General features: G+C 40.1%; 2 protein-coding genes across 11 annotated transcripts in view; one reads left to right on the top strand and one right to left on the bottom strand.

Annotated features, from left to right (window-relative positions):
* The window catches only part of cacna2d2a (calcium channel, voltage-dependent, alpha 2/delta subunit 2a), a 629,987-nt gene extending 615,644 nt beyond the window's left edge, over positions 1–14,343 (top strand). For all 4 annotated transcript variants that reach the window (XM_061932344.2, XM_061932346.2, XM_061932343.2 and 1 more), the window contains 4 exons: positions 2,494–2,617; positions 7,637–7,746; positions 7,863–7,945; positions 13,704–14,343. In XM_061932344.2, the coding sequence (XP_061788328.1) occupies positions 2,494–2,617; positions 7,637–7,746; positions 7,863–7,945; positions 13,704–13,826 (440 nt within the window). In that variant the 3' untranslated portion in view covers positions 13,827–14,343. The remainder of the gene's footprint in view (positions 1–2,493; positions 2,618–7,636; positions 7,747–7,862; positions 7,946–13,703) is intronic.
* Positions 1–21,152, bottom strand: part of abhd14b (abhydrolase domain containing 14B) — a 52,891-nt gene that overhangs the window by 16,599 nt on the left and 15,140 nt on the right. For 5 of the 7 annotated variants that reach the window (XM_061932359.1, XM_061932355.1, XM_061932358.2 and 2 more), the window contains exon 5: positions 19,609–20,752. The gene's annotated coding sequence lies outside the window, so the exon portion shown is untranslated. Of the gene's footprint in view, positions 1–14,431; positions 14,571–19,608; positions 20,753–21,152 lie in introns of those variants that run through there. The other 2 variants (XR_009811819.2, XM_061932356.1) reach the window with 2 other exon arrangements.

The following is a 21,152-nucleotide window of genomic DNA, read 5'->3' as shown; positions in this document are numbered from 1 at the left end:
GGGACATCACTCTGTTTCCACAGTCACCTTTAGGGGACCTCTGACGGTATGGGGACATAAAAAACAGGTCCCCTAAAGGGAAACCTTTTTAAATGATAGTCAGATCCATTCTGAAGATGCCGAAGTGGTTTTTTTGGTTTTTTTTTTCCTTAGGATGACATTTTCATACAGCATGATTATAAAACATTACTACCTTAAAGTATGATTCACATTCAGAATTTTCCATCCTTCTATATATGGTAGTTGGAGTTGCAGACAACTTCATTACTGCTAAATAGCAGTTTTCAGTAATGTCACAGAAGATGCAGGATTTGGTTTAACATTGTCCCCAAACTACGGCCCCCAGCGTCCAAAATCCGGCCCGCAGTAAGTCCCAAGTTAAACATTTTTTGTCCTTACTAGTCCATGTTCTACCGTCTACTAGACACTCAGGCAAATCATATTGTCTAAAAAGGCATTTTACTATCGATAACGTGACATGCAGCAAGTGCGCTCTTTAAGTCAATTAGTGCGCGAGGAATATATATGTATGAATACATATATATATATATATATATATATATATATATATATATATATATATATATATATATATATATATACCATATATATATTTATATACACACATATAGACACATATACATATATACACATACATATATACATACAGGTAAAAGCCAGTAAATTAGAATATTTTGAAAAACTTGATTTATTTCAGTAATTGCATTCAAAAGGTGTAACTTGTACATTATATTTATTCATTGCACACAGACTGATGCATTCAAATGTTTATTTCATTTAATTTTGATGATTTGAAGTGGCAACAAATGAAAATCCAAAATTCCGTGTGTCACAAAATTAGAATATTACTTAAGGCTAATACAAAAAAGGGATTTTTAGAAATGTTGGCCAACTGAAAAGTATGAAAATGAAAAATATGAGCATGTACAATACTCAATACTTGGTTGGAGCTCCTTTTGCCTCAATTACTGCGTTAATGCGGCGTGGCATGGAGTCGATGAGTTTCTGGCACTGCTCAGGTGTTATGAGAGCCCAGGTTGCTCTGATAGTGGCCTTCAACTCTTCTGCGTTTTTGGGTCTGGCATTCTGCATCTTCCTTTTCACAATACCCCACAGATTTTCTATGGGGCTAAGGTCAGGGGAGTTGGCGGGCCAATTTAGAACAGAAATACCATGGTCCGTAAACCAGGCACGGGTAGATTTTGCGCTGTGTGCAGGCGCCAAGTCCTGTTGGAACTTGAAATCTCCATCTCCATAGAGCAGGTCAGCAGCAGGAAGCATGAAGTGCTCTGTGGGGTATTGTGAAAAGGAAGATGCAGAATGCCAGACCCAAAAATGCAGAAGAGTTGAAGGCCACTATCAGAGCAACCTGGGCTCTCATAACACCTGAGCAGTGCCAGAAACTCATCGACTCCATGCCACGCCGCATTAACGCAATAATTGAGGCAAAAGGAGCTCCAACCAAGTATTGAGTATTGTACATGCTCATATTTTTCATTTTCATACTTTTCAGTTGGCCAACATTTCTAAAAATCCCTTTTTTGTATTAGCCTTACACAATATTCTAATTTTGTGACACACGGAATTTTGGATTTTCATTTGTTGCCACTTCAAATCATCAAAATTAAATGAAATAAACATTTGAATGCATCAGTCTGTGTGCAATGAATAAATATAATGTACAAGATACACCTTTTGAATGCAATTACTGAAATAAATCAAGTTTTTCAAAATATTCTAATTTACTGGCTTTTACCTGTATATACACATATACATATATACACACATATATATATATATATACATATATACACATACATGGACTTATACATATACATAGACATATACATATATACACATACATATATATATATACACATATATACACATATATACATATACACATACCGTACATGGACATATACATATACATAGACATATACATATATACACACACATATATACACATTTACATATACATATATACACACACACACACATTTACATATATATATATATAGCGCGGCCCCCAGCCAAATTGTTTTACCCCAATGCGGCCCCGGAGTCAAAAAGTTTGGGGACCCCTGATTTAAGTGGACAGCTGTAGTACTGTATTCTGAGGATCATGTCATATTCTTCTTTTTTCTTTTTTTTTTTAAATGATCCTCAGTAGTCACGTACAAATGTGTGTGAATTATGCAAAATTATTTAAATTTGGTCCCCATGAACCATATTAACTCTTTTTCCCCAGGGTCCCCAGTAAGAATGATCAGCACATTACTTCATCAATCCAGAGATTTAAAGACATGTATGAGCTAACTGGGCAGTGGCCATTTCACCTCATTTTTTTATGCCTCCACAACCTGTAGAAAGGGTGGTGCCCACAAGTGATGATCAAAAACTTGGTCCCCATTCCAAATGATAACCAGTGTGTGTGTGTGTGTGTGTGTGTGTGTGTGTGTTTGAGTGCAGATGAGGTGCATGCAGAAGGCATAGACTCCAAAGAGAGAAGTTGTGTGATGATCCAGACTCAGTATTTCCTAAGCAACCTCAGCAGTTCCTACAACATCCTACAAGACTGTGGCAACTGCTCCAGGTACACACACGCTTGATTCAGAATATTATACACTAAGCATGTGCTGTAGAGGTGGGAACATTGATCGATTCTCAGCTGCATCACCATGAAAATGTGGATTATTAGTAGCTTAAACAAAGTAATGGTTCTAAAATCTAGCATTAATGCTACTGTTTTTAAAAATGAGATAGGCACCCCCGCGACCCCAAAAAAGGGACAAGCGGTAGAAAATGGTTTGATTGATTGAGACTTGTATTAGTAGATTGCACAGTACAGTACATGGTAACACCCCAATACGTTTTTCAACTTGTTTAAGTCGGGGTCCACGTTAATCAATTCATGGTATGTATGGAAGTTAAAATGGTTCCAACTAACCATGGGAGAACGTTTAGCGAACATTATTTGAACATGTTAGCTGGGTTAGCGTGCACACGACGGAGAGAGGAGGAGAGGATAAGCTATGCTAGCCGCGGCGTTAAGCTAGCTTGAATGTGAAGTAGCGAAACAAGAAAAGAAATAAATGCTTTGTACATTTCAACAGAAGGCTAACATGAACCGCTAAGTAACCAGTTAAGAAGAGGAAATTAGCAAGTGGATTAATAGGTCAGGGGAGATAATTATATCCATACAGTATAGAAATACGTCTGTCAGCCATAGATATGAATGAGTAGATAGATCATTCATTCGTGGGCCAGATGCGGCCCGCGAATGAATGATCTATGGCCCCCGGGATGATATTTTATTAGTATTAGAACTGGCCCGCAGGCCACAGCCGCCTGCTGCTGTTTTACACGCACCAATACTCCCATCAGTGTTGGCGCTAGGAATTTTCAAAATGGAGTTCCAGGGACCCCATCAAGTCATACAAATGGGGTCACACTTTTTTGTAACCATTTTGAAAACAAATGATAAATATATGCATTATCTCACATTCTATATCGTGTTTTGTAAAAAGGTTGTCATAAACGTTAATTCATTAAAAAAAAAAGTATCAAAAGAAAACACATTTTTATGCATATGTAAATGTATTTAGTTATAAACATTCATTCACTTTCTTCTTTCCTTCATGGATTTAAACTTTACCGCTGCTAGGTGTTTTTTTCCCCCATATTTTAATAGTAATATTTTCAGTTTGTTCTATTTTTGGCCAAAGTAAAGAAAAAGAAAACAATCTGAAGTTGTCTTTATTTTGAAGTTATAATGCCATGGGGCGGTAAAGCTCGTTTGGTAGAGTGGCCGTGCCAGCAACTTGAGGGTTCCAGGTTCGATCCCCGCTTCTGCCATCCTAGTCACTGCTGTTGTGTCCTTGGGCAAGACACTTTACCCACCTGCTCCCAGTGCCACCCACACTGGTTTAAATGTAACTTAGATATTGGGTTTCACTATGTAAAGTGCTTTGAGTCATTAGAGAAAAAGCACTATATCACTTAACTTCACATTTTACCCGTCCGGCCCACGTAGGAATAGATTTTCCTCCATGCGGCCCCTGAGCTAAAATGAGTTTGACACCCCTGATCTAGTGCTTATACCATCTAATAGATAGAAACTATTGCTAGGCTTTCTTGCATTTTTACCAAATTTTTAATCTTAAAAATGGCAAATGTGCCCTGAACCCCCAAAAGAGCCTCCTTGAACCCCAGCTGATATTTTTCTATTCCTTTTTTACCCTCACTGGGATCCCTGTATGATGCAGCTGTGTAGTAAAAAGTGTATGGCGATGTTGTGTAGTGGTAAGTGTGTTGTATAGTAACAAGTAGGGATGATGTTTGATAAGAAATTATCGAGTTCGAGCCTATTATCGAATCCTCTTATCGAACCGATTCTTTATCGATTCTCTTATCGAGTCCAGATAGGTTGTTGTATATGGAAAAAAACACACAATATTTGGTTTAACAAAAGCTCACTTTTATTATATAAGAAAAAAATAAAATCTAATAAATAAATAAATATTGACTGTTACCCCCCTAAAAAAATAAAATAAAATAAACAAATATTGACTGTTGTTACCCAAAGTATATTAAGTGGGATTTTTCAGAAAAACAAATATATACAGTAACACAAAAACAACCTGTCTCTGTGATCACTATAGGTGTATAAATAATTATATAGTGTTAAATAAAATCAGTCCCTTGGGCACAAAACTGAAAATAATACAGCTCTCCAAAAAGTGCACTTCTGCTGCTATTTGACATAACTGTTTGTTATGATGCTTTGACATTTTTGCACTTTATTTCTTTATTGAAAGAAAATTCTATGAAGAGAAAAGTTGTTTGCAAATGTGGTTACAATGCTAAAAAATGAAAAGTTAAAGCAAAAAAAAGAAATACACTTTATTGAGTTAACATTATTTCTTTATAGGGGGAAAGATGTGATGTTATGAGCTAGGAATATAACAACTACACTACCCAGCATGCAACGGGAGTGACGAGCATGCGCGGTAACCCCGAAAAGTGTTGTTGCATGTCGTCACCCGGCAGCTAAGAATGAGGTTATGAGCACGCTGTGAAAGTAAACGTCAAGAACTCAGCCAACACGCCTCGTCTGCATTATTTATAATTAGACAGACAACACATATACAGTGTGATTTTGTTTTGTTTACAAGGAAAGAAAAACAAAAGTTAAAAAACATATATGTTGTATCAATATGTGTGTGCTGCGGTTGCTTTAAGAACGTTGCGACAGCTGCCATAAAGGAGGTGCGTTGCTCGCCTGGTTGCTATGTTTCCGGTTGGTCGTGAAAGTGTTGGTCATGTGTTTGTACCCTGCTCAAATCTCTCAGTAAAGTTATTCATTGGATTATACCTTTTGTTTTGAACTTTATTACACCTTGGAGCGCTTTTTCCGGTCCATTGTTGTTCCTGCTTTCCCTATCTGCGCCTAATGACTGAGCTACGTGACGTCATTTTTTGTGATGTCTCAAGGGGCATTTCTGGTTGGGACGGGATTCGAATAAAGAACCAACTCTTTTTCTTTACTATAGTGGTCTCGATAACGGGTACCGGTTCTCAAAAAGGGATTCGAGTCCGAGGACTCGGTTCTTTTCTTATCAAACAACCGGGAAAATTGGTTTCGAGTATCATGCCTAGTACCAAGCAGAGGTGGGACCAAGTCATTGTTTTGCAAGTCACAAGTAAGTCTCAAGTCTTTGCCCTCAAGTCCGAGTCAAGTCCCGAGTCAAGACAGGCAAGCCCCGAGTCAAGTCCAAAGTCAAGACTGGAAAGTCTCAAGTCAAGTCCTAAGTCCTGCATTTTGAGTTTCGAGTCCTTTCAAGTCCTTTTAACCACAGACTAATATATTAACACAGATTGTGTATGCTTTTCAAACGCTGTATTTATTTATTAAAACAAGTGCATTTTAAATTGCAGGAAAGAAAATTGTGCTGACATTGCACTTTATAATAGCACTATTAACCAGTCATTTTAAACATTAACTCATTCCTTTACAGAACAAACACATTGAAAAATAAAGTGCAAATGTACTTATTTGTACAAAAGTGTTAACATTGAAAAAACATGACATATACGTGAACATAACAAAAAAGTTGTACTTTTTATATGTCAGGGCCCTATGCTGCATTGCATTTGCAAAAGACCAAATTAGCCAAGAGTCTGTCAGTCATTTGTGCACGATGGGGGCGTAGTATGATGCCACCATGGCTGAAAACTCGCTCCACTGGAGCACTGGAGGCAGGCACTGCCAAGACTCTCATGGCCACTAGGAACAGTGAAGGAAGAGTCTTCATGTTCAATGCCCAGAACAAAAGGGGGGAGATAGTTGTTTTGGGTTGGTGCACTACTTGTAAGTGTATCTTGTGTTTTTTATGTTGATTTAATTAAAAAAATAAAAAAAAATAAAAAAAATTCTTGTGCGGCCCGATACCAATCGATCCACGGACCAGTACCGGGCCGCGGCCCGGTGGTTGGGGACCACTGAGGTAAACAACCAACAGTATGTCAGAAAGCTAGCTAAAACGGTACACATATTCATAATATAGTATACATTTTAACTGACCTTTATTTTACTATTTTTGTCTTTTTTTAGGTGGCTAAAATACGCGATGCTGCTGACCGCCGTCTAACGTTACGTGTGATATATTGACTAACGTAACCCTGCTTAAAAAAAATCACTGAACAAAAAGTATGAATAAGGTAGTGAACTGCAACAGATTCCCGTGTTTGCAATAACGTTATAACGTTAGCAGTGAGTTTGCAGCCTCACTGATTTAACTACACAGCAAATAAAAGTCACGTTACTTAGCCAATAAACGTTATCTTACATTCAAAACTTACCGTTCTTTGTGCAGCTTCAAATGCCGGACGAAGTTGGAAGTTGTTGCCTCTCCATCAGTAATTTTCGAACCGCATGTGTTGCATACTGCAAACCGTTTTGTGTTGACCACCTCGTAATTTTTATACCCAAACGAAATTATTTTAGGTATCATTTTTTGTTCACTGGCGTGTGGTTTGGACATGTCTTCTTCGTTGGTTGTCCTGCAATTTGATTGGATGAATGCTGTGTGATGAAAACAAAGTAGATCTAATTTGATTGGCTGTTGTACTGAGACCACACCAGCTGACACACGCAACGCTGATAGACAAGTACACAATGAAAAATACGGAGCGCTCCAGAATAACTTTTTCATCTTTGGGTTTTGGGGAAAGTAGCAAGTCATGTCAAGTCATGTCAATTCAAAAGGCTCAAGTCCAAGTGAAGTCACAAGTCATTGATGTTAAAGTCTAAGTCGAGTTGCAAGTCTTTTTACATTTTGTCAAGTCGAGTCTAAAGTCATCAAATTCATGACTCGAGTCCAAGTCATGTGACTCGAGTCCACACCTCTGGTACCAAGCGTATGATATAGTTGTGTAATAAAAAGTGTATAATGTAGTTGTGTAGTTAAAAATGTTATGTGTCTAAAACCATATGATGTAGTTGTGTAATATAAAGTGTTTAATGCAGTCGTGTAGTAAAAAGTGTATGATGTAGTCGTGTGTAAAAAGCATATGATGTAGTTGTGTAGTAAAAAAAGTGTGTTGTTTGCAGGTTGATTCACGCCAAGAAGCTCAACAACACCAACTTGTTGTTTGTCGTGGCTGAGAAGATGCCGTGTAACACTTGTGAGGTGGACAAGTTGTCCCAGGAGGAAGAAGAGTGTATCCTCTCATGTCATGATGTCACTGACACACACACACACACACACACACACACACACACACACACACACACACACACAAGTCAGTGTTGTTTTTCTTTTATTGTTGCTTTCCAGTCAAGGAGGAGAACCCGTGTGAAGACACAAGTGTGGCTCGTTACAGAAAAGGACCTCCCACCTGCTTTGACAACAACATCGCTGTAAGATTTACTATCATTTCATGCTCAGACACCACCACAACGTAGCCCACCTGACATCTGGGCTACCTTAAGAGTAGGGATGTCCGATAATATCGGACTACCGATATTATCGGCCGATAAATGCTTAAATATGTAATATCGGAAATGTATGACTTTTTAAAACGCCGCTGTGTACACGGACGTAGGGAAAAGTACAGAGCGCCAATAAACCTTGAAGGCACTGCCTTTGCGTGCCGGCCCAATCACATAATATCTACAGCTTTTGACACACTCACACGTGAATGCAATCATACTTGGTCAACAGCCATACAGGTCACACTGAGAGTGGCCATATAAACAACTTTAACACTGTTACAAATATGCGCCACACTGTGCACCCACACCAAACAAGAATGACAAACACATTTCGGGAGAACATCCGCACCGTAACACAACAGAACAAATACCCAGAACCCCTTGCAGCACTAACTCTTCCGGGACGCTACAATACACACACCCCACTACCCCCTCCCCACCACCTCAACCTTGCACCCCGCAACCCCGCCCACCTCAACCTCCTCTTGCTCTCTCAGGGAGAGCATGTCCCAAATTCCAAGATGCTGTTTTGAGGAATGTTAAAAAAAAAAATGCACTTTGTGACTTCAATAATAAATATGGCAGTGCCATGTTGGTACTTTTTTTCCATAACTTGAGTTGAAGTTGTTCTCTTATTTTGGAAAACATTGTTTAATGCATCCAGCGGGGCATCACAACAAAATTAGGCATAATAATGTGTTAATTCCACGACTGTATGTATCGGTATCGGTTATTAAGAGTTGGACAATATCGGATTATCGGATATCGGAAAAAAAAGCCATTATCGGACATCTCTACTTAAGAGGACACAAGTAAATAACAATAAACAACTGTTTCTTCAAAAACATCATTCAATGTCTTAAAGAGATTTTTAGGAGCATTTTTTGTCTGCAAAAACTTTACACAAATCACAAATCATATTTAGTATAAAAAGAATCTATCATTTTGATCTAATGTTGGCAATTTTAAAATGAAATGAATGAATTATTTTTAGAACAGCATGATTTTAATGATTAATATCAATCTGGCTTTGGGTCAATCCACTGAAACTTCTCTTTTGAAAGATTTCAGTGACGTGGTGATGGCAGTAGACTTGTCGCTGCACAGTTTTGGTTTTACTCGATTTGACATCTGCCTTCAGGCAGGACGGTGGTGCAGGGGTTAGTGCGTGTGCCTCACAATACGAAGGTCCTGGGTTTGATCCTGGGCTCGGGATCTTTCTGTTCTCCCTGTGATTGGCAACACTAAATTGACCCCTAGTGTGTGAATGTTGGTGTGAATGTTGTCTATCTGTGTTGGCCCTGCGATGAGGTGGCGACTTGTCCAGGGTGTACCCCGCCTTCCGCCCGAATGCAGCTGAGATAGGCTCCAGCAACCCCCGCGACTCGAAAGGGACAAGCGGTAGAAAATGGATGGATGGCTGGACGGACATCTGCCTTTTATACTGGGGATCACAGTACACTGATGAATCCACTCAAATCAGAGATGGAGTTTACTGGTGCTGTTCTTACTTCCCATATAAATGGAATTACTTTTAATGTTGCTTTCAATGATGTAATAATGTTCAACATGTCCAACCTGTCATGTGGAGTCGCCCACAGCTCTGTTTCATTGTTGTTGTACCTGATGCCTCTTGGTCGGTTGATCCGAAATTTTGAAATTGTTTCTTATCGTTTCTATGCAGATGAGGTTCAACTGTATTGCTCCTTCAATGATTCAGTGTTTCACTTTTCAGTTCATAAAATGTGTATCCTCTGAAAACTCAAAAACTTTGAATTTCCTTCAGATGAATTCTAACAAAACTAAAACCCTGATCATTGCTCACCATAAAAAGATCCCCCGATCAAGAGCTCCGTTGGTGCATCTGTGAAGCCAGCCTCAGAAACCTTAGGAGGGTCACTGTCGTAAACTGACCAAATATCTCTAAAGTAAAATCTTGAAATGATCATTCACGCGTTCATCTCGTCTCGCATTAATTGTGTTTTCACTTGTTTCAACAAATCAACTCTAAAGAGACTTCAGACTGTACAGAATGCGACTGCCAGACTTTTGACCGGTGCACCCAGAACCGCCCACATTACACCCCATTATATCCAGTCTGCATTGGCTTCCAGTCAAACTAGCATTGAGTTTTAAGATTTTAGTCCTGACTTTCCATGCGATGCATGGTGGGGCCCGTTAGTACATCGCTGATTTGTTGTGCCTCTACACTTCAGGGGGCAGCCTTCGGTCTTCAAGCCAGGCTCTCCTAAAGATCCCACAAACTCATTTTAAAAACCGGGGACACCTGGCATTCCAGGCTGTAGCCTCCAGACCAGTGGTTCTTAACCTAGGTTTGGTGAGTCGGCCTCAGGGGTTCGGTGGAGGACAAAAAACACCCGACTCATCGTGTAAATAAAAACTTCTCCCAATCGGCGTATTACGGATATGGCAACAGCAGAAGTCAGGTGTGTAATTTGTTGTGAGTTTATGCACTGTGTTGGTTTTGTTCAATGAACAAGGTGATGTTCGTGCACGGTTCATTTTGTAAGTAAAAAAAACATGGTAACACTTTAGTATGGGGAACATATTCACCATTAATTAGTTGCTTATTAACATGCAAATTAGTAACATATTGGCCCTTAACTAGTCATTATTAAGTACTTATTAATGCCTTATTCGGCATGGCCTTATTATAACCCTAACCCTCTAACCCTGGCCATAACCCTAACCCTAACCAAATTACTCTAAATTAAGTCTTTGTTACTTAGAATATGTTCCCCATACTAAAGTGTTACTAAAAACATTTAACTTTGTCTTGAATTTGAAAAAAAAAAAAAAAAACATTTTATTTTTCACTAAAGAAGGGTTCGGTGAATGTGCATTTGAAAGTGGTGGGGTTCGGTACCTCCAACAAGGTTAAGAACCACTGCTCCAGACTGTGGAATTACGTGCACCAGTCCCTTCCTGAGCTGACTGTGTTAAAGGGGAACATTATCACAATTTCAGAATGGTTAAAACCATTAAAAATCAGTTCCCAGTGGCTTATTATATTTTTCTAAGTTTTTTTCAAAATGTTACCCATCACGCAATATCCCTAAAAAAAGCTTCAAAGTGCCTGATTTTAACCATCGTTATATACACCCGTCCATTTTCCTGTGACGTCACATAGTGAATACAAACAAACATGGCGGAAAGAACAGCAAGCTATAGCGACATTAGCTCGGATTCAGACTCGGATTTCAGCGGCTTAAGCGATTCAACAGATTACGAATGTATTGAAACGGATGGTTGTAGTGTGGAGGCAGGTAGCGAAAACGAAATTGAAGAAGAAACTGAAGCTATTGAGCCATATCGGTTTGAACCGTATGCAAGCGAAACCGACGAAAACGACACGACAGCCAGCGACACGGGAGAAAGCGAGGACGAATTCGGCGATCGCCTTCTAACCAACGATTGGTATGTGTTTGTTTGGCATTAAAGGAAACTAACAACTATGAACTAGGTTTACAGCATATGAAATACATTTGGCAACAACATGCACTTTGAGAGTGCAGACAGCCCAATTTTCATCAAATAATATATTCTGTAGACATATCCTCATCCGCGCTCTTTTCCTGAAAGCTGATCTGTCCAGTTTTGGAGTTGATGTCAGCAGGCCAGGGAAGCTAGGGTCGATATTCTTCTCTTGATCATCTTCGGTGGCATAAGGGACGGTGTGAGCCAAGACATCCAGGGGGTTTAGCTCGCTCGTCTGCGGGAACAAACAGCCGCCATAGCTTGCCGTGCTACCGAGGTCCTTTGTCCCTGAATTGCTCACACACTCCGGCAGATTTAATGGGGGTCTGGCGGCAGATTTCTTTGACTTTATCGTTGGAAATGCATCTGCTTTGAGTGTCGCAGGATATCCACACATTCTTGCCATCTCTGTCGCAGCATAGCTTTCGCCGGTAAAATGTGCGGAACAAACGTCCAATTTCTTGCCACTTTCGCATCTTTGGGCCACTGGTGCAACTTGAATCCGTCCCTGTTCGTGTTATTACACCCTCCGACAACACATCGACGAGGCATGATGTCTCCAAGGTACGGAAAACAGTCGGAAAAACGGAAAATAACAGAGCTGATTTGACTCGGTGTTTGAGAAAATGGCAGATTGCTTCCCGATGTGATGTCACAGCTCCGAGAGCGAATATTAGAAAGGCGTTTAATTCGCCAAAATTCACCCATTTAGAGTTCGGAAATCGGTTAAAAAAATATTTGGTCTTTTTTCTGCAACATCAAGGTATATATTGACGCTTATATAGGTCTGGTGATAATGTTCCCCTTTAAATCTTTCAAAGACTTTGCTTTTTTAGAAAAGCTTTTTGTTGATGGACTTGTTAACTTTTCTTTTTACGATGTTGCCCCTGTTGTTTCCATCCATCCATCCATCCATCTTCTTCCGCTTATCCGAGGTCGGGTCGCGGGGGCAGCAGCCTAAGCAGGGAAGCCCAGACTTCCCTCTCCCCAGCCACTTCGTCCAGCTCCTCCCGGGGGATCCCGAGGCGTTCCCAGGCCAGCCGGGAGACATAGTCTTCCCAACGTGTCCTGGGTCTTCCTCGTGGCCTCCTACCGGTCGGACATGCCCTAAACACCTCCTTAGGGAGGCGCTCGGGTGGCATCCTGACCAGATGCCCGAACCACCTCATCTGGCTCCTCTCGATGTGGAGGAGCAGCGGCTTTACTTTGAGCTCCCCCCGGATGACAGAGCTTCTCACCCTATCTCTAAGGGAGAGCCCCGCCACCCGGCGGAGGAAACTCATTTCGGCCGCTTGTACCCGTGATCTTGTCCTTTCGGTCATAACCCAAAGCTCATGACCATAGGTGAGGATGGGAACGTAGATCGACCGGTAAATTGAGAGCTTTGCCTTCCGGCTCAGCTCCTTCTTCACCACAACGGATCGATACAGCGTCCGCATTACTGAAGACGCCGCACCGATCCGCCTGTCGATCTCACGATCCACTCTTCCCTCACTCGTGAACAAGACTCCAAGGTACTTGAACTCCTCCACTTGGGGCAAGATCTCCTCCCCAACCCGGAGATGGCACTCCACCCTTTTCCGGGCGAGAACCATGGACTCGGACTTGGAGGTGCTGATTCTCATCCCAGTCGCTTCACACTCAGCTGCGAACCGATCCAGTGAGAGCTGAAGATCCTGGCCAGATGAAGCCATCAGGACCAAATCATCTGCAAAAAGCAGAGACCTAATCCTGCAGCCACCAAACCGGATCCCCTCAACGCCTTGACTGCGCCTAGAAATTCTGTCCATAAAAGTTATGAACAGAATCGGTGACAAAGGGCAGCCTTGTTGTTTCATTTAATTATTTTAATTCACCTAAGTTTTGTACAGCACTTTGTGTTTTTTTTTTATCTCTGATGGACAAATTGGAGATGTATGCTGATTACATAATAATTATATGATAAAGGTGCACCAACATCATGTGACCAAATTTGTTAAATGCAATAAGACGCTACTTTTACCTTTTAAAAAAACAAAAAGATAAGTCTTATTATCTAAAAATGTAAACATGCAAATCAAATGACTTCTCCAAATGCAAGCTTTTTCTTCTTGTCACTCGCCGGTCTTGAAAAAGAGGTGTGGTTTAATATGGTAACATGATGACATAGTCAAGTGTGTGACCAACAACTTGTGTTGTTTCCCAGGAGAACACGTCGGACTGTGGGCGGGGCCACACCTTCCAGCCTCCCTTCTACACGTTGCTGCTGATCCAGCTGTTTCTGCTCTACCCTGTGGTCAGCACTCCCGCCGGACGTCTACTACATTAACGTATTTGCACTCTCACGCACACACGTTTAGCTTCTCTCACGACCGCCACGCAACATCGTCTTATCGACGACGGCGGCCGGAAGTTCCCCCCTCCCCTTGAGTGCCGCCTTCTAGTCCGTTCGCTTCGCTCACAATCTTTGTCCTCAGCCACGGTCGTCCCACCGTCCCTCCCACACCAGACCACCGTCAAAGCAAAGTAGACACCTTTCACTTTCACGGGACTTTGTTGATTTATGCACTAATGTATCTACTTGCCAAAATGAGATAGACGTTCATGTGGTCTTACTTTTCTAGCCAAAAAGACACGTTTATACCACAATTACACATAGATGACATCGACTTCTATATGTACATGACATTTTCATGTACATAACATTTACATTTATATGTGCATTTACATATATATGACATTTATATGTACACAACATTTACACGTGCATGACGTTTACATGCACACAACATTTATATTTACATGTACATGACATTTATATGTACATTTACATGTAAATGATAACCACATGTATGACATTTATATGTACGTGACATTACTAATGAGGGACGTAAGACGTGCTTGTATTAAATTGACGACGACTGTTTTTGTGACGTTATGATGTGCTCACACACACACACACACACACACACACGCCACCATACCTTTAATTTCAAGTGTGAAGAGCAGTGTCGGGTTCTACATTACGCACAAAAACTTCGGATAGAACTCATCAGGCTTCTGTTGGGCCACGCTGAAAAGAAAAATAGAAGAAAAAAGTAGGACATTTGTGTAAATAAATAAATAAAAACCTCAGTCTTACCAGTGAAGATGTAATCGTATAAAATAAGTGAATTTATGACAAGTCGTAATCTTACAAGAAAAATAAAATGTTGTGTATATTTTGCCATAATTTCTAATCTTACCAAAACAGAAAGACATCAACATTTCCCGGTAAGTCAAAATAATATCAGGGGAGGAAGAAAAGTTGAAATCTTAAAAGAAAAAAAAAAGAATATTTTATAATAATGAAGTTGTTATTTTATGGGGGCAAAAATCAATCTTTGCACACAAAAAAGGAGAATTATTATCTACTATATATTATTTTTCAACAAATAGTCAATAAAGTAGTAAAGTTACAACAACAACAAAAATCCTATACTTACTAGAATAAATCCAACACATGCAAGAAAAAAATATAATTGTAAAGTAATGTTACAAAAATAGTAATATAGTAATAATAAAAGAACACAGGTGTGAAATAAAAATTAGTGGTGTCATGTTCCGATAGTGATATCTGTTCGATATCAGAAAAAAAAGGTATCTGAGTAAATCAACCTGCATCTAAAACTAAGAACTTTCATTCCAGCAGTCTGTTTTTCTCTTGCTAATGTCTCTTCTTGCTAGCTTAGCAGACCGATAACATCTCGTCTCCATTTGAGAGCCTTTACTTCAAAACACTATAAAAGTGAACATCCAGAAATAAATGTGTCAATATAACTTACATGTCATACTAAATAACTTCTCCGTGACATTTTCAATATAAAATGAATGCTTTCAAACAAATGTGCTAGCTCCATGCTAATTTACATTGGATTTGCCATATATATGCTACGGATTAGCATTTGTGATGGCGATTTCAACATTAAGATGCACGTTACAAATAAACAGCTGGTGTGTAGTACCGTATTTTCCGCACTATAAGCCGCCCCGGGTTATTAGCCGCACCTTCAATGAATGGCATATTTCAAAACTTTGTCCACCTATAAGCCGCCCCGGACTATAAGCCGCGCCTATGCTGCGCTAAAGGGAATGTCAAAAAAACAGTCAGATAGGTCAGTCAAACTTTAATAATATATTAAAAACCAGCGTTCTAACAACTCTGTTCACTCCCAAAATGTACGCAAATGTGCAATCACAAACATAGTAAAATTCAAAATAGTGCAGAGCAATAGCAACATAATGTTGCTCGAACGTTAATGTCACAACACACAAAATAAACATAGCGCTCACTTTCTGAAGTTATTCTTCATTCGTAAATCCTTCGTCTTCGGTGTCCGAAGTGAAAAGTTGGGCAAATGTGGGATCCAAAATGGCCGGTTCCGTCTCGTCGAAGTCATCGGAGTCAGTGTCACTGTTGTCCAGCAGTTCTGTGAATCCTGCCTTCCGGAAAGCTCGGACCACAGTTGTGACCGAAATATCTGCCCAGGCATTTACGATCCACTGGCAGATGTTGGCGTCGTCTGGCGCTGCCTCCCTGTCTTAGTGAAGGTGTGTTCGCCTTCTGTCATCCACTGTTCCCACGCAGTTAGCAGTCTAGCTTCGAATGCCCTGTTGACACCAATATCTAGCGGCTGGAGTTCTTTTGTCAATCCACCCGGAATGACGGCGAGTATTGAATTAAGCGCGTAAGCGTGTCTCTTAATGTGATGTTATGAGCTAGCAAATATAACAACTACACTACCCAGCATGCAACGATAGTGACGAGCATGCGCGGTAGCCCTGAGAAGCGTTGTTGTATGCTGGCAGTTAGAATGTGGTTATGAGCACGCTGTGAGTAAACGTTGAGAACTCAGTTAACACGCCTCGTCTGCATTATTTATAATTAGACAGACAACACACTTAATAGGAGCCATTTTGGGGTCTTTACATAAACACACAAATGGAAATGAAACGTCACATATCCCAGCATGCACCGCGCTTCTTCTTCTTCCGGGGGCGGGTGGTTGCTTACAGTACAAGAAGAAGCGCTTCCTGTTCTATGGGGGCGGGTGCTTACCTTGGCGGTTGCTTGCGTAGAAGAAGCGCTTCCTGTTCTACCGGGAAAAAAGATGGCGGCTGTTTACCGAAGTTGCGAGAACGAAACTTTATGAAAATGAATCTTAATATTTATCCATATATAAAGCGCACCGGGTTAAAAGCCGCACTGTCAGCTTTTGAGTAAATTTGTGGTTTTTAGGTGCGGCTAATGGTGCGGAAAATACGGTAAGTACAATACTTACAGTACAAACACTTTGTTGGACTCAACAAAAGACAAGACTGGCACATTCAAGTTAAATGGCAAAGACTACTTCCTGACTGCGGCAACACACCGAGGACCATATGAAATGAATGCATACTTGCAAAAGACACTCAGAAGAAGATATAAGAAGTAAATATGATACAGTACATACGAGACACTTCTTTCCAGCAGTGTAATAGCAACATTTTACACGACATAGTAAAAGTGTGTATTATTCCTGCTGATATTGCATCTTTTTAGCGTGGCTCCGATTGCCTGTTTGAGCTTTATCAGTCCAAAATGCTAAAAGACAAAAGACTAATTTAACGCGGGGGGGGGTGCACAAATTAAATATGGCCGTCACGCGCAGTAAAGTAGAGTAGTCATGTGATCGTCACGTTAGACCGTTTCATCGTGCCTTGATGCACCGTGTTGTGGACGACTGTCGTACTTTTGGGTTCTTGAAATAAAGCAGCCATCATCGTCATCATCATCATAATCATCAGTAAGCTAAGGCGTAGCGCTAGAATAGGACACACCCTTTTTATTGATTGGGTCACATGACTGCTGAAGTTGTGCGTGTGTGGAATGTTGTCGAAATGTGAGCAAAGACAGTTTTATTGATTTGATTTCAACACAATCGAGTTTTATGGAAGTTTAAAAAAAAAAAAAAAAAAAGATCTCCTGCTTGTGTTGACAGAATGTGATCGTTGTCGATGTTTTGACTTTTAAAATGCAACGTACTAAAAACAACCGCCTCTTTATAAATGCCTTAGTGTCACTAACACACGCACACACACACAACCGTCACGCTAATACTGTAGTTCATATTTTGTCGTCTTCTTCCGTGTGTGTCTTGGAATCATCACCAATAGTTGACGCTTAATTATCAATGATCTTATCAAGAGTCTAAATGACAATACAGTGGAACCTCCATCCTTATCCAGTTATAGTGGACATAATCAGTTCCCGGGTCAAACTGTGGCCATCTTGCATCCTTTATTGGTGTTCAAGCAAACTTTTAAAGTCACGGTAAATATTCGTGTTCAATGTCAGCCATGTTGTACTTAGCAGCCTGGTTCCATTAAGTTCCATTTCTGGGTCTGTGGTTATTGTCACATACACACCGTGCCAGAAAAGCCAAAGAAAAAGGGTGTTGCTCCTTGGAGGTTCTACTGTATTTTAACAAAAAAAAAAGAAGAAACTGTATGTTCATGGGGTCACGTGACAATTAAGCATAATAATAATAACAATATTACAAATGATTTCATTCCGGGGGACATCACATGTGGAGGTCGTGTGTGCGTGTGTCCACAGTGCAGAAAAGTCCCCACGTGTTAATACATACTGTCACCTAGTGGCCTTTTATAGGTACTGCTGGAATGGAAAATACTAAACTGCTCGCTGAGTTGAAGTTTGCTGACATTTGATGTTTTTTCCTTTCGACTTTTATGCAACCACTTGCACTTTTCTAATTTGGAGGTTCTACTGTATTTTTCCCTCAAAAGAGAGATGAATCATGAATACGTTGCAAGAAAACTATGGTATGTCTCCATCGTGTTTAGCGCACGGTGGTAGAAAAATACAGAAAAATACATGTTAATATTATTTACAAATATAGGGACAAGTGGTAGAAAATGGATGGATGGATAATTATAGTTTAATTATATAATATTTCTAATTACGTTGAATTTTTGGAAATTGAAATAAAATCGGATGACATCACAAACAGACCCTCCAGAATTTTGCGATGGATTTTAAATGGACACAAATTTAACCAATCCCTGCAAATGATGCGCTGCCTCGCAAGTTTGTACAGAGCCTGCAACTTCCCGGCACATTTTCACCGATCAAATTTGTCTCAACGCCGCTCAAATGCGCACGTCAACTGTCTAATCAAAACGTATGTTTGTTTTTTGTGTAGACAAAGCAGAGACAACAAGGTGTAACTCTTTACCAAACGACACAATTGTTGTCCTCCTTCATAGCTCAGACCACCGTCTTGTTCCTGTAAGCCTTCTGGATAATATAGTATATAAATATTTACTTCCTAATTTACATGAATTTATTTACCATTTATTTATCCAGGGTAAGAGAATTAAGAACATTTTTTAATTTGCATTGCTGACCTAGCAAAGAGGCAGCATTTACATGTTAGAGATGTTGAAGTGTGATAATTATCTCTCATAGTCTCACATTTACGAACAAAAATTAGCGCTATGGATCGCTCTCCACAGTTTACAAATGCTCCTAACATGCGGGGGTAAATGTGTTGGTACGTACAGTAAATGAATGTTTAAGATGGACGAACCGTTTTCAAGCGTAAAACATGCGGAGGATGCCTGCAATTTATGGACCATAGAGCTGACAGCAGACGATAAGAAAGGTTTTGGTGTGAGTTTTTTTCTGTAATCATAATTCCATCCATTTTCTACCGCTTATTCCCTTTGGGGTCGCGGGGGGAGCTGGAGCCTATCTCAGCTACAATCGGGCGGAAGGCGGGGTACACCCTGGACAAGTCGCCACCTCAACGCAGGGCCAACACAGATAGACAGACAACATTCACACTCACATTCACACACTAGGGCTAATTTAGTGTTGCCAATCAACCTATCCCCAGGTGCATGTCTTAGGAAGTGGGAGGAAGCCGGAGTACCCGGAGGGAACCCACGCAGTCACGGGGAGAACATGCAAACTCCACACAGAAAGATCCCGAGCCCGGGATTGAACCCAAGACTACTCAAGACCTTCGTATTGTATAGCAGATGCACTAACCCCTCTTCCACCGTAATCATAATTAAATATTCATATTAGTTATAATGAATTAAAACAGTACAGTTATTTGACACTGATCTCTGAGTATGTGCTTTTACTGCCATTTCGTGTCTACTTTTAAGTCTGTGTGCTACAAAACGAGTAAAACATCAATATAATATTTGTTCTACAATTTTTATTAAAGTCACATGCTTTTTGAGATTAAGGTTGACAAGGAGAAGGCTCCAGCACCACCCACGACCCCGAGAGGGACAAGCGGTAGAAAATGGATGGGTTACAAGGAACACTTAAGGGGTTTGTAATAAATGTATCAAATCGCAAGTTGATTCAATGTTACAGGGAAAAGAAATCCTCAAAATATTGGAACTTTTGCCACAACTTTCTAAAAAAGCTGCCGCAAAGCAAAGTCAGGCGTTTTAGGCCGGAACAATTGCAAAGAAATGCCAGCAAAATCGTGGAGGACTGATTAATATACATATTTGTATTATACAAATGTATCCTAAAATGTTATTGGATATTTTCTCCAGCAGTCATAAAGTATTTCTACTTAAAAGTCAGACAAATATGGACGCTCATGTTTGCTTATTTAACATCCCAGTCTGGCCCCTCTTAAAAGATCCGTCAAATGCGGCCGTTGAGTTTTTTTTTCCACACTACTTTCCATCACGACTATCAACAATCTTTGCTGCTTACGCTAACACGTAGCCACCTAGCGTCATACTGTGTCCTTGTCTGCACGTGCACACACGCGCACACCCCCGCCATAGCGAAGGCAACCTTTTCTTGTGAGTGACAGGTTAAGTTTGCCAAAATAATGACTAAAACGTGTAAAAAGAAGTAGGAGGAGTGGGAGGGGCGTACAAGAAGTGTGTATGTGATTGTGTAGTGTGGTGCAACGTGACCATGTGTGACAAGTGTGTTAACAAAAAAAAAAAAAAAACATTTAGAGAAAAGAAAAAGCGAAGTAAATATCATGAACATTAATGTAGGAAAACAGCACTGTTGATAAGTTTTCAGGTGTCACGTCAAAATGGTGTTGATTACATTTTTTTATTTCTCGTTAGCGAGCGACTGAGCGAGTATGTGAGGATGATGATTTTAGCTCCTTCTTGTTTTGGACAGCTGGTCCAAATGTTGCTCCATTCTTTGTACAGATGAAGCTACACACGAAAAAAAAAAAAAAACAAGAAGTGGGCAAAATTTGTAAAATATTGTGTCTGTGACTCCTTGTAAAATATTTTCAAATGGTTTATTACAGAGAATCAGTTAATAAATAATGTTCATATTTTTCACTTCACTTCAGCGGCTGTTGTTTTTGTTATGAACACACAAACACACATGCACACACTCACACACAACATTCTTGTATTTGTTACCTTCTTGAGACCTCCGACAAATGCCTACCTCTCTAGGACCACCCTTTCTAGATATATAAAGATTTGTACATACAACATTAATAATATATACCTACTATACAAAAATAAAAAAGGTAAGCTTTTAGTTAATAATTGTTTTGTTGTTTTTTTGTTCGCAATTGTTTTTTAATCTTCATTATTTACT

This window comes from Nerophis lumbriciformis, linkage group LG38 (assembly GCF_033978685.3).
Source record: "Nerophis lumbriciformis linkage group LG38, RoL_Nlum_v2.1, whole genome shotgun sequence".
Lineage (NCBI taxonomy): Eukaryota > Metazoa > Chordata > Actinopteri > Syngnathiformes > Syngnathidae > Nerophis > Nerophis lumbriciformis.
The sequence above is the reverse complement of the archived record's forward strand: the minus strand, read 5'-3'. Positions and strand labels throughout refer to the sequence as shown.